The sequence below is a fragment of the Leptonychotes weddellii genome, chromosome 10 (genome assembly GCF_054177405.1).
Source record: "Leptonychotes weddellii isolate Sample4059 chromosome 10, ASM5417740v2, whole genome shotgun sequence".
NCBI classification, from domain to species: Eukaryota; Metazoa; Chordata; class Mammalia; order Carnivora; family Phocidae; genus Leptonychotes; species Leptonychotes weddellii.
Genome location: NC_138378.1, coordinates 116,931,678 through 116,944,254, shown reverse-complemented (window position 1 = coordinate 116,944,254; position 12,577 = coordinate 116,931,678). Strand labels below are relative to the sequence as shown.

Below are 12,577 nucleotides of genomic sequence, written 5' to 3'. Positions count from 1 at the left end.
TGTTTATAGTTAATCTCTCTGATACATTTTTTATTTTCTATGGTTTTTTTTATCTGTAAGGTAAATTGCAGGGAACCCTTTAGGTAGAACTTCAGGGTTTAGGTGCAATGTATTGAATATGGCTTGATAGTAACACCTTTTCTATCTTCTCCTATAGAAAGAGTTTAAAGAAAGATGCACTCAGTGTGCTGCTGTCTCTTGGGGTCTTACTGATGAAGGCAAATATTACTGTACTTCTTGCCACAACGTTACAGAAGTAAGTAACATATATCATTTATGAATCTGCTAGTGTTTTAAAAAATTACAGTTTTAGCCTGATATGTGGCATAGTTCCCAAATAATGTATTTCTGTCACCCCTGCAATGCCCAAATTCCAAGAATGTAAGTAGTCTTCAAGTGCTTACACATGAGCTAAGGAATGAGTAATTTAGATTTAGGATGGGTTTTTGAAATGATGTTGGGCTGCATTTGTAAATAATTTCATGATTCAGACTGTGTAGTATAAGGGAAAATAATTAAAATTGTACTTAGAAGGTGAGGCGTTTCTTTTTATTAGTTAATACTCATGTAAGAGTTTTTAATACATTGTGGTAGCTTAGAGTTTTGGAAGATGGAATGTTAGAAAGATTGAGGACTATTGGGAGTATTGGAAATATACTTCATTGTCATTTTATCTTGTACAGTACCTTAGAGATTACAAAGTGTTTTCTTATTCCTTATTTCATTTTCTCCTCATAACCACGTGTGAGATATACTATTATGTCTATCCATTGATGGGGCAAGTAGGGCTCACGAGTTTGAGTGAGCTTGCCAAAGTCACACAGGTATAAAGTGTTGAGCCAGGCTGTGAACCTGAGTCTTCTGACTGCAGTGGTCATTTTACCCCATTACACCTGCCTCTTACACTAGAGCTTGTCATACTGTCTTATGTGTAACCTTGGTCAGTGAGGCCCCCTTTACACTGGGAGTGCGAGGTTCTGTTCCAGTTACCACACATTCAGGGCAGTATGACCAAAATAATCAAGGCTGTGGACAGTCTGCTACTGGACAGGCTGAACATGCCAGGACTCCTCTCTGGAAAAAGATTTGCTCAAAGTCTACAGAGCCAGGAAGGATCAAGTATTACATTTACCATATAGACTTAAGAAAGGCAAATTTGGGACAGATGAAAGTAACTGTGTAGACTTCAGCTTTTGGCCAAGATGGAGTAACAGGAACCAGATTTACCTTCCTACCATAATCAACTAGAAACTTGAGCAAAATATATAAAACAACTAAAAAAAAATTTCCTTTGAGGAAAGCGGCTAATTCACCTTGTTGCTCACACAGAGGTTTTTTTTGAAATAATCATTGTTCTTCAGTATGCAGCTGAAGTTCTTATCCCTGGTTCCCACTTAAGTCACACAGAATATTAAAAAAATGCTAGCTGAAATTTTGTGGGTGGTGGATATTTCATTATCTTGTTTATGGTGATGGTTTTGTAAAGATGTATATATATGTATATAGATAAATAGATACACATAGAAGTATATGCATATGTATACATATCAACTCATACACTTTATTTTTTATTTTTTTTTAAGATTTTATTTATTTATTTGAGAGAGAGTGCATGCACATGCAAGAGAGAGAGCATGGGGGGTGGGGGAGCCGAAGACAGATGCTTAACTGACTGAGCCACTCAGGTGCCCCTACACTTTTTTTTTTTTTTAAGATTTATTTATTTATTTTAGGGAGAGAGGGAGAGAGCGTGTGTGAGCATGATTGGGGGGAGGGGCAGAGGGAGAGAATCTTAAGCAGACGTCTCGCTGAGCGTGGAGCCTGACTTGTGACTCGATCCCATGATTCTGAGATCATGACCTGAGCCGAAATCAAGAATCAGACCGCTCAACCGACCGAGCCCCCCAGGCGCCCCAACGTGTGCACTTTAGACACGTGCAGTTTGGTCCTCTGTGCCTTGATGCATGTGAGGCGCTAACAGTTTTACCCAGGATTGTTTCTGCAGCAGCAGTGCAAATGTAAACACAGCGAAGGGTGATTGTGTCTAATTGGACTGTTTGCCATTAGTAGATGAAGTCAGCATGCTATTTTTGTGGAAATTAAACTACATTAACTAATTGCCTCTTTTATTTCTGTCTTTTTTTTTTTAAGATTTTATTTATTTATTTGAGAGAGACTGAGAGAGAGAGAGCATGAGAGGGGGGAGGGTCAGGAGGGTCAGAGGGAGAAGGAGACTCCCTGCCAAGCAGGGAGCCCGATGCGGGACTCAATCCAGGGACTCCAGGATCATGACCTGAGCCGAAGGCAGTCGCTTAACCAACTGAGCCACCCAGGCGCCCTTTATTTCTGTCTTTGATAATGTTCCTATTTAATTCTGTCTGATAAAATCTACTGCAGTCATTTTAACTTGAAAGATCCTAATGCCACTACACTACCTAGTTCCACATTTGAAAGACAACCTGTATAGAGTAACTTGTCAAGAATGTAGCATTCTTTCTTTTTTTTTAAAGATTTGTTTATTTATTTTATTGAGAGAGAGAGAGAGAATTTGAGCAGGGGGAGGGGCAGAGGGAGAGAATCTCTAGCAGATTCCGAGCTGAGCGCAGAGCCTGGTGCCGGGCTTGATCTCACGATCCCGAGATCATGACCTGAGCTGAAACCAAGACTGTGACACTTAACCAGCTACACCACCCAGGTGCCCCAAGAATGTAGCATTCCTGAAGATGGGCAGCATCTATATATAGGCCAAGAACCCAACTCAGTGCCTTCCCATATGATAGGCAGAGCTGTGTATTGTACAACTTACAGTGGTTATTCTTGGCTTTATGGTACCCCAGGCGTGTTCTTCATGTAGGGTATGAGGTGATCCATGCTGCCTGGTTTGTGGTGCTGTAATGTGGCAATGTTGATATCCAGTGGGTGGAGGATGGCCAGTGGGACGTAGTTCTAGCTATGAAGAGTAGAGGTCATGATGCAACTTTCCCTATTTTTCTGCACCCTCATTGCCCTCCAGATCTTAGCCTGTTTGTAATTCTCAAGCTATGGATACTCGCTATAATCTGGAAAAAGGCCTTTTGAATTAGTAAAAGAATGAGAGTGTTTCATTGGTGTATTTTAAACAGGAAAACCTTTTTCAGGTCTTAAATCTGGCCAATTTAGACAGTAGATGTTCTTGTAGGTATTTCATAAATGTGTAGGCTAGAATTATGTGAGTTCAATAGATTTTTATGATTATAACATCAGATTTATTGTAGAAAATTTAGAAATTAATGAAGATGAAAGCTAAAATCACGAGTTATCTTGGGGCACCTGGGTGGCTAAGTGGGTTAAGTGTCTGCCTTTGGCTTGGGTCATGAGTCCAGAGTCCTGGGGTTGAGCCCTGCATCAGGCTCCCTGCTCAGCGGGGAGTCTCCTTCTCCTTCTCTCTTTGCCACTCCCCCTGCTTGTGTTTTCTCTCTCTCAGTCAAATAAAATCTTTAAAAATAATAATAGAAATAAAATCACCAGTAATCTCAGTAAACAACATTTTAATCACTTCCTTTTAAACTCTTTTTTGCTATGCATGGAAGGGAAAGGGGATGTGGGTGAGCACTTTTGAATCTTCTGTCTTAATTAAATGTTTTCCTGTGTCAGTCTAAACATTTGTGGACAGTTTTATTGCCTGTATATATATCCCACAATGTAACCATTTAGTAATTTAATTATAGATCCAGTTTTAGATATTTAGCTTTTTCTAGCTTTTAGTTATTTCACATTTTATTTAGTCCAGATTTTAAGCCTTTTTATCCCTGCCTACTCTTTATACATTGTACCGTCTTTGTAGGGTAACTGCTTTGGTATGTATTCTGATGTGTCTTATGTTTTCAGTGTGGCCAACCCAGCCCACCAGACTGGCTTCGAATGTGGTTTCTGTGACTAGAGGAAATACATTCCCCAAATCCTATTGTTAAAGATGTTTCTTTTACTCTTAATGAGGGCTCAAGATAAACTTCATCCCAATCTCTAAGTTTAGAGAAATATATAAATGTTGACTGTTGGTTAAAAATCTTCACCTCTCTTCCCTCATTGAGACTTAATTCTTTTATTTTGGTTGTGAGAGAAGCAGAATCTTAGGTACCAGCCCTTGAGAGCACTTGGAGTTGAAGACTATGGGATGAATTGTACTCATTATTGAGTCATTCTAAAATTGTGTAGGTTTTTTTTTTTTTTTAAAGATTTTTATTTATTTATTCATGAGAGACAGAGAGAAACAGAGGGAGAAGCAGGCTCCCAAGGAGCGGGAAGCCCGATGCGGGACTCGATCCCAGGACCCTGGGATCATGACCTGAGCCAAAGGCAGACGCTTAACCATCTGAGCCACCCAGGCGCCCTAAAATTGTGTAGGTTTGATTAAAAATAAAAAGTAGTACTTTTATAATTTCAGAAATGAAAACTGTATTATTCAAATACATAGAAAAGGAGGATGAAACGAATCTGTATGTAGCATAGTGATTGCTGGTTACAATAAATACAGTGCTCCTAATTCTGGAGTGTGTTTGGATGGAGGAAAAAGGGAACAAATTTGATTTTACCATTAGGTTTCATTTGAAAAAATTAGAAAGTGACTTAAAATAAAAGTTTATTCATTTGCCAGACTTTTATTTAGTGTTTACTGTGTTCCAGGTACTGCCTTGAGTAGTGAAAAATTTTGAATGAAAAAACAACGTAAAAGTTAACCAAAATGTTACAGTTGATATAATTTTCCCAAAATGTTACTGTCCTTGGTCCTGGCACTCACAGTTTGGTTCACTGTACTTCCCAGAGCATGCTTGGAAAAACCTTTTGGGAGATGTAAAACTATCTTTTTAATGGTCTGTCTGTCTCCTGCAGAGATCTAAGGAAGTCATAAACACTGGGGCTATCCCTAATACAAAAATACAAGCCATCAGCCGGGGACTTAAAAGAAAAAGAAAACTTGGTAAGCCCTTTCTTCATATGTGCTTAGGGATGTGCAATGGAATCTTAAGTAGATTGTCGAGAAGTTGCCAGAGTTGTAAACAGGTCATCCAAAGTCGACTTAAAGTGGGTAATCGTTGATGGTAAAATTGGAAGTAACTGTCTTTAAGCATATCCTGTTTTTATCCTGCTTATGGTTTTGAGTTGCTTTTCCAGTGGAGCAACTATTATACAAAAAATCTTAATGGAGTGTATTCCTTATCTGTCGGCATATGTGTCTCTGTTCTATGTCCTCTATTCAGAATATGATTTTCTGTGCTTTTAAAGAAAAATGCTTACTTTCTGAAATGGTTCATGTATGGAATTGTCAGGTTAGGCAAGTTCAACGTGATGTTCAACTTTTAGAAATCTATTTCTCACATTGAATTTTGAACACACCCTTTTAAAATAGGAAAATTATTTTCCTTAAAATAACCTCAGCATGGGTGTGCTTTGAAAGGTAATCTACTTCATTAATCCAGTGAGTACATATAATTAACCATTATTGAGAAGATTCTGAGGTAAAGTCTAACTGATGCTTTTTATTTCTGTGACTACCTAGGGCCAGATTCTCCAGTTTGAAACCAGGCTAATGGTAGTGGTGGATTCTTATAGGTGAGGTAGCTTTAAGGACGCACACACATGAAATACAGACATATAAGTGTTAGTGAAATATCTCTATGAAATACATTGATATTCTTAGATGAGTAATAGAGAGAATGCCTAAATGGCAATTCGTGTTTCTGTTTAACCTTTAACAGTGACTATTTTTATTAGGCTAGAAGCTGGTTACTTTTTAACTAAATTTTATTAGAGTAAAACTTGATTAATTTGGATTTGACTTAAGTAACTAAAATGTATAGTTTCAACTTAAATTGCTACAGTAAATTTAGGTGCTTCAAATTAGCTGTCAAGTATCTTATATTCAACTTTTTGACCCTGCATAGTTTCTTCATCTGTAAAATGAGAATGTAATACCATTTGTCACATAAAACAGAAACTCTGAATTCAAAATACGACTTTACCAGTTTATAAGAGCCGTGTTCTGGAAGAAGAGTGCACACAGGTACAGTATGAAGAGTTTAAACTTGCGCAACTTCAGAATGCATCAGAATTAGAGGCTTTCTCTTTTACTTATATATAATCCAAGAAATTGAGGTAGTCAGCAGGGTGAGGAGTAGGAGTCCTGTGACATTCTGCAGGGGAGGGGGATCTTGGTGTCCTAGTAACAGACTTCATAAGCTAAGTGTAAAAGGTGCTGATAACATGTTTTTCAAAGAGTTGTAATATTTATCCAGCAGGGAGGAGTAAAACATTAGACTCTTAACAGATGTTAACATTTTCTTTACCTTCTAGTTCTCTTTAAACACGTAGCTCTGTCTGTGGTGGTGGCACATTTCTTCACAGTCTCTTAGGGTTATTTTGAGGATTAAAGAAAAGGACGTGTTTAAAATACCTAGTACATACCTGATGCCTAGGCAGGGCTCAGTAAGTATTAGTTTCCTTGCTTCCAATGTCTCCCTGTAGCCTAGAACTATTTCCAGAAAAGCAGAATGACACTGAACAGTTTATTTTCTCTGTATGTTCTTGTTGCTCTTTCCTGTACTCCTGGACCATCACATCTTGGCTTTTGTTCATTCATTCTCTAAATACTCATTTTTCCCTTTCTTTGTGAGTTGGAACAGAGGAGGGGAGAACCAGAGGCTGAGTATTGAGCACTCTTTCCTTTAGGATTCTGCTGGGTATTGTCCAGTACAATACATTTCATTGTTCAGTACATACTTTTAAAACTTACTTCATTTTTTAAAATGGTGACTATTCATTTTTCTGCCCTTTACATTAATATTTCAGAAAAATTGTAGACAATTTAAAATATTTAAAATCTGAAAAATAAAAATGGGGTTTAGCTTTAGCATTTGTGTACATATTTGCCGGATTGGAAACAGGAGTATAAGGATGGAAACCCTATTCAGGAATACAAGACAATTCCAGCTGTAGTGTGTAAAACACAGTTATAACTCTGTAGTAGCATGTAGTAAATAGGAGTGCAAATGTCTGAACCATGTTATTTGTCATTTAGAGAAAGGCTGGGATTGGTATGTGTGTGAAGGTTTTCAGCAGATACTTTATCAACAAGCAGAAGCCTTAAAGACCCTTGGAGTAGGCCCAGAATTAAAGGTAAGTCCATTCGTGTCTAGATGTTAGCCTTACATTCTGTTTGAAGAACAATAAGATTTGGAGTGAAACTAAGGAGAAAAGTGGGGTTATCAGTAATGACACTAGCTCCTGGAAGAATCATTTTTTTCTGATGTTTTTGCTTTAATCCTTTTATTAGACCATTAATTCCCAAAGTGTGTTCTACAGGATATAAGTAAGCAATACAACCAAAAGAAAACCAAAAAGGTTTTAATCTTCAGATATTTAGGAAAGATTGGGTTAAATGAAGTAAAATAAATAACTTTGCAGACTATTTGGTGTCTTTTCTGTGTTAATGTGCTTGTTTGATTTCCAAAGGGATGTAGTATACAGTATTCACAATTTGAGAACAAAATCCTTTAGTGTGTGTATATGTATGTAGCATTGATCAGGACTTGAGTTCCAGAATGCGCTTTGGGGAATAATATATTAAACCAGTGGTTCTCAACCTTGAAAGTGTACCAGAATCACCTGAAAGGCTGGTTAAAACAAGATTACTGAACCGCATTCTAGAGTTTCTGATTCAGTATGTCTGGAGTAGGGCATTCCTAACAAGTTCCCAGGTAACACTGAGACTGCTGGTCCAGGGACCACACTTGGACTTTGCTGCCCCTCCAGAGTACCACAATATCCCTGCTGTTGTGTGAATTTCATGTTTCTTCATCTGGTTGAAGCCATTTCAGGAATTCCTTAAAAAGCCAGTTATTTAGGGGCGCCTGGGTGGCTCAGTCGTTAGGCGTCTGCCTTTGGCTCGGGTCGTGGTCCCAGGGTCCTGGGATCGAGCCCCGCATCGGGCTCTCCGCTCGGCGGGAAGCCGGCTTCCCCCTCTCGCGCTCCCCCTGCTTGTGTTCCCTCTCTCGCTGTCTCTCTCTCTCTGTCAAATAAATAAATAAAATCTTTTAAAAAAGCCAGTTATTTAGCAACAAGTGGTTATTGCACACTTGCTTAGTGCCCATTATTGGAAACCAGGTGCTAAGAGATCCAGCCTAGTTGGAGAGAGGGTTTTATGCATATGTGGAATGAGTAAACATGAAATGATAGGACGATGTGATCATAAGTGACATTAAGGGCAAAAAGAGAAGGTAGAAAGATCATTGTGGACTGAAGTCACCAAGGAAAGATTTATAAAGGAGCCTTTGCTGTTTAAACCAGTGTTTGGGGCAAGCCAGCAAGAATGCCCTCTAGGTTGATGCATGGCCTGGGAGGACTCTGGGCTGACCCTGAAAAGTATTTTAGGATTTAAAAATACAAAAACATGAGAGACCAGATGGCACCCATGGTGGTAGTCTGGGGGTTTGTGAAACTGGTTTCTTTCAAGTCATCCTATGTTATAAATGCTTTGTAATTTATAATTTCATATAGTTATACCAAATAACTACAGTAGGGTTTATTCCTATATAGTTTTCTACCCACTTCATCAGGGTTAATTCTGAAAACAGTGTGTCTGAAATTAGCCGATGAACATAACTGTTTAGACCTGACCATTTAAATGGCACAGGAATGGCATTATGCTCAGAACACAGGCTCTGGAATCAAAACTAACTCCAAATCCTATGAATGGATTTTCTACTTATTGGCTGGGTCATTTTTGGCCAATTTACTCAGTTTCTTTAGTGGTAAAATGGAGATAGTGGTTATCTTGCAGTGTTGTATTAGAGCTAATGGATGCCTAATACCTAGTAGGTGATGAATAAATAGAAAAGTTGTTTTGTTTTGTTATCTTATTTTACTTCCACTTGGACCCAGTAGCAGCTCTGCCTCTAACTAGAAGTGTGGTCATGTATAAGTTGCTTTCTTTCTCTCATTCTTAATATACTAAACTTACAAAAGGAAGCGATTCAACTAGGTGATCTTTATGGAATTAGTCTCTTCTTTAAAGATCTAAGATTATGAAGAATTTATTCAGTGTTTCCCATATACCTGATTTTGTGATGATAATTCTTTTTATAGGTAGAAAGGTAGGAATACATTTAGATGGAGGGCAATATAAAGTATAAGTGGTATAGACGTACCAGTGTGTTTGTCATAATCACTACTCATTTCCCTTCTACCTTAGGATGAAGTTTTACATAATTTTTGGAAGCGCTACCTTCAGAAGAGCAAGCAGGCATATTGTAAAAACCCAGTTTATACCAGTGGAAGAAAAGCTACGGTAAGTCACAAGTCTGAGAAGCAGGATGAAAAGCCATTTCTAGTGTGAGGTAGAGATGAAGACAGGTTCAGCCTCATCTGGATTTATGATGCTTGTCAGAGAATTGTCAGTGAAGAGGTTTCTCTTACAGTCCAGAAGGACAGGGTCACTGATCTAGACATTGGAATTAATTTTGACTTCTTACTTGACTAGTTGAAACAAATTTGTAGTTAAGTTCTAAATAGAAGCTTAAGGACTTTCCATTAATTTATAGTATTAGAAAAAAAATTTTTTTGCGTGTTTTTCCTTTTGCTTGGAATACCCACCTCCTGGTATTTCATGATTCGGCTCAGTTATCTCTACTCAGCAGTCTTTATGTGAAGAAAATAAGTCTGGATGCCTCACCACCCCCTCCCACATCCCCCAGAGCATTTATATTTTTAGTTTGCATTTAACTGCTTTATGAATGTGCCATGGGACATTTTACTTGGGATAGGAGAAGATTCCACCACTGAGAAAGGCAAGTTTGATAAACTGATAGGTTTGATGTGTGGTGCTTAGTCTTCAGGGCTGAGAAGAGATTCTGAATCTATTTGACACACATTTCTTAAGAGCTTGGAGACTTGGCCCAGTGTTTCCTTGTTTGGTTGGGGTTGCCTAGGTTCCGCATGCAGAGTTGAGTGATCCAGGACTGAGAAACCCAGGTCTGGGAGAAAGGAATAAGTTCTGAGAATGAGAAGTTTAGAGGAGCTAAGCCGTGAGAGAGACAGTGATGGAAGGGGGACTGACCTAAGCGATTAGTGTAGGAAACTTCCTTTTTTAATCTGGGACAGTGCATTTAAATAAACTCAAGAGGAATAACTTGAATTTACTAGAGCAGACAATTTTATAATGATAGAGTTATGAAACATTATCCCCTCTTGATTCAGGAGGCAGGTGCTTCTCAAGAAAAACAAAAGATATGGGGCTCCTGGGTGGCTCAGTTGTTAAGCGTCTGCCTTTGGCTCAGGTCATGATCCCAGGGTCCTGGGATCGAGCCCCACATCAGGCTCCCTGCTCCACGGGAAGCCTGCTTCTCCCTTTCCCACTCCCCCTGCTTGTGTTCCCTCTCTCACTGTGTCTCTCTCTGTCAAATAAATAAATAGAATCTTAAAAAAAAAAAAAAAAGAAAAAGAAAAACAAAAGATGCTATGTGGTTCTCAGGTGACACTTTGAAAGAGAATAGAAAAGAAAGAGCCATCCAGGCTATTAAGAATCTGATCTTGGGGCACCTGGGTAGCTCAGTTAGTTAAGCATCTGCCTTCGGCTCAGGTCATAACCCCAGGTCCTGGGATGGAGCCCCATGTCAGGCTCCCTGCTAAGCGGGGAGTCTGCTTGTCCCTCTCTCTCGGCTCCTCCCCCCCTTGCACACACACACACACACACACACTCTCTCTCTCTCTCAAATAAATAAAATCTTTTTCAAAAAATCTGATCTTTAGAATTACATAGCTAAGGTATTGGTTGGTTATATTTGTACATTGGGGGTTTGCCTACCACATAGAAAATTTGAATCAGAACCTGGAATTCTCTCTGACATTTTAACATTTTTAGGTTAACTTAAAATATTTAAAAAGGTTTTGTTAACTTGAATAAACACCTGTCTAAAGTAATATTAGCATCACACTAAAATCTTCTTGATGAATAAATAAGCAGTAAGCACAATTTTAACCTGATGTACAAATTGGTAATATAGTGTTTATTGCAGAGTACAGCTATTTTGAATATACTCTATTTTGGTTTTTGTTTGTTTGTTTGTTTGTTTTAAGATTTTATTTATTTGACAGAGAGAGCACAAGCAGAGGGAGAGAGAGGGAGAAGCAGGCTCCCTGCTGAGCGAGGAGCCGGATGTGGGACTCGATCCCAGAGCCCTGGGATCATGACCTGGGCCGAAGGCAGCCGCTTAACCGACTGAGCCACCCAGGTGTCCCATACTCTATTTTGAAAGGAACAAGTACTTTTAAGTTAGAAGCTTAGTCTTTGGGGTGCCTGGGTGGCTCAGTTGGTTAAGCTTCTGCTTTCAGCTCAGGTCATGATCTCAGGGTCCTGGGATCGAGCCCCACATCAGGCTCCCTGCTCAGCAGGGAGTCTGCTTCTCCCTCTCCCTCGTCTTGGCACTCTCCCTGCTTGTGTGTGTGCACGCGCATGCTCTCTCTCTCTCTCTCTGTCTGCCAAATAAATAAATAAATAAATAAATCTTAAAAAAAAAAAGAAGAAGCAGCTTAGTCTTCTCCAGTATGGTACTGGCACCAAAACAGACACATAAATCAATGGAACAGAATAGAGGACCCAGAAATGGACCCGCAACTCTATGGTCAACTAATCTTCGACAAAGCAGGAAAGAATATCCAATGTATAAAAGACAGCCTCTTCAACAAATAGTGTTGGGAAAATTTGACAGCCGCATGCAGAAGAATGAAACTGGACCGTTTTCTTACACCATACACATAAATAGACTTAAAATGGTTGAAAGACCTAAATGTGAGATAGGAATCCATCAAAATCCTAGAGGATAACACAGGCAGCAACCTCTTCGACCTCAGCAGCAGCAACTTCTGGCTAGACACGTCTCCAAGGCAAGGGAAAGAAAAGCAAAAATGAACTATTGGAACTTCAGCAAGAGAAAAAGCTTTTGCACAGCAAAGGAAGTAGTCAACAAAACCAAAAGACAACTGATAGAATGGGGGAGGATATTTGCAAATGTCTTAATCAGATAAAGGGCTAGTATCCAAAATCTATAAAGAACTTATCAAACTTAACACCCAAAGAAAAAATAATCCAGTCAAGAAATGGGCAGAAGACATGAACAGACATTTCTGCAAAGAAGACCTACAGATGGCCAACAGACACAGGAATAAATGCTCGACATGAACAGACATTTCTGCAAAGAAGACCTACAGATGGCCAACAGACACAGGAAAAAATGCTCAACATCACTCTGCATCGGGGAGTGATCAAAACCAAAATGAGATACCATCTCACACCAGTCAGAACTGCTAAAATTAACAATTCAGGAAACGACAGATGTTGGCGAGGATGTGGAGAAAGGGGAACCCTCTTACGCTGTTGGTGGGAATGCAAGCTGGTGCAGCCACTCTGGAAAACAGTATGGAGGTTCCTCAAAAAGTTGAAAATAGAGCTACCCTACCACCCAGCAATTGCACTACTAGGGATTTACCCCAAAGATACAAATGTAGCGATCCAAAGGGACACCTGCACCCATTGTTTATAGCAGCC

At 39.2% G+C, this 12,577-nt stretch overlaps 1 protein-coding gene across 1 annotated transcript in view; it reads left to right on the top strand.

Annotated features, from left to right (window-relative positions):
- TAF1B (TATA-box binding protein associated factor, RNA polymerase I subunit B) overlaps positions 1-12,577 on the top strand; it is a 68,764-nt gene that overhangs the window by 1,455 nt on the left and 54,732 nt on the right. The window contains exons 2-5 of the mRNA XM_081797224.1: positions 158-256; positions 4,870-4,957; positions 7,055-7,152; positions 9,227-9,322. Of these exons, the coding sequence (XP_081653350.1) occupies positions 158-256; positions 4,870-4,957; positions 7,055-7,152; positions 9,227-9,322 (381 nt within the window). The remainder of the gene's footprint in view (positions 1-157; positions 257-4,869; positions 4,958-7,054; positions 7,153-9,226; positions 9,323-12,577) is intronic.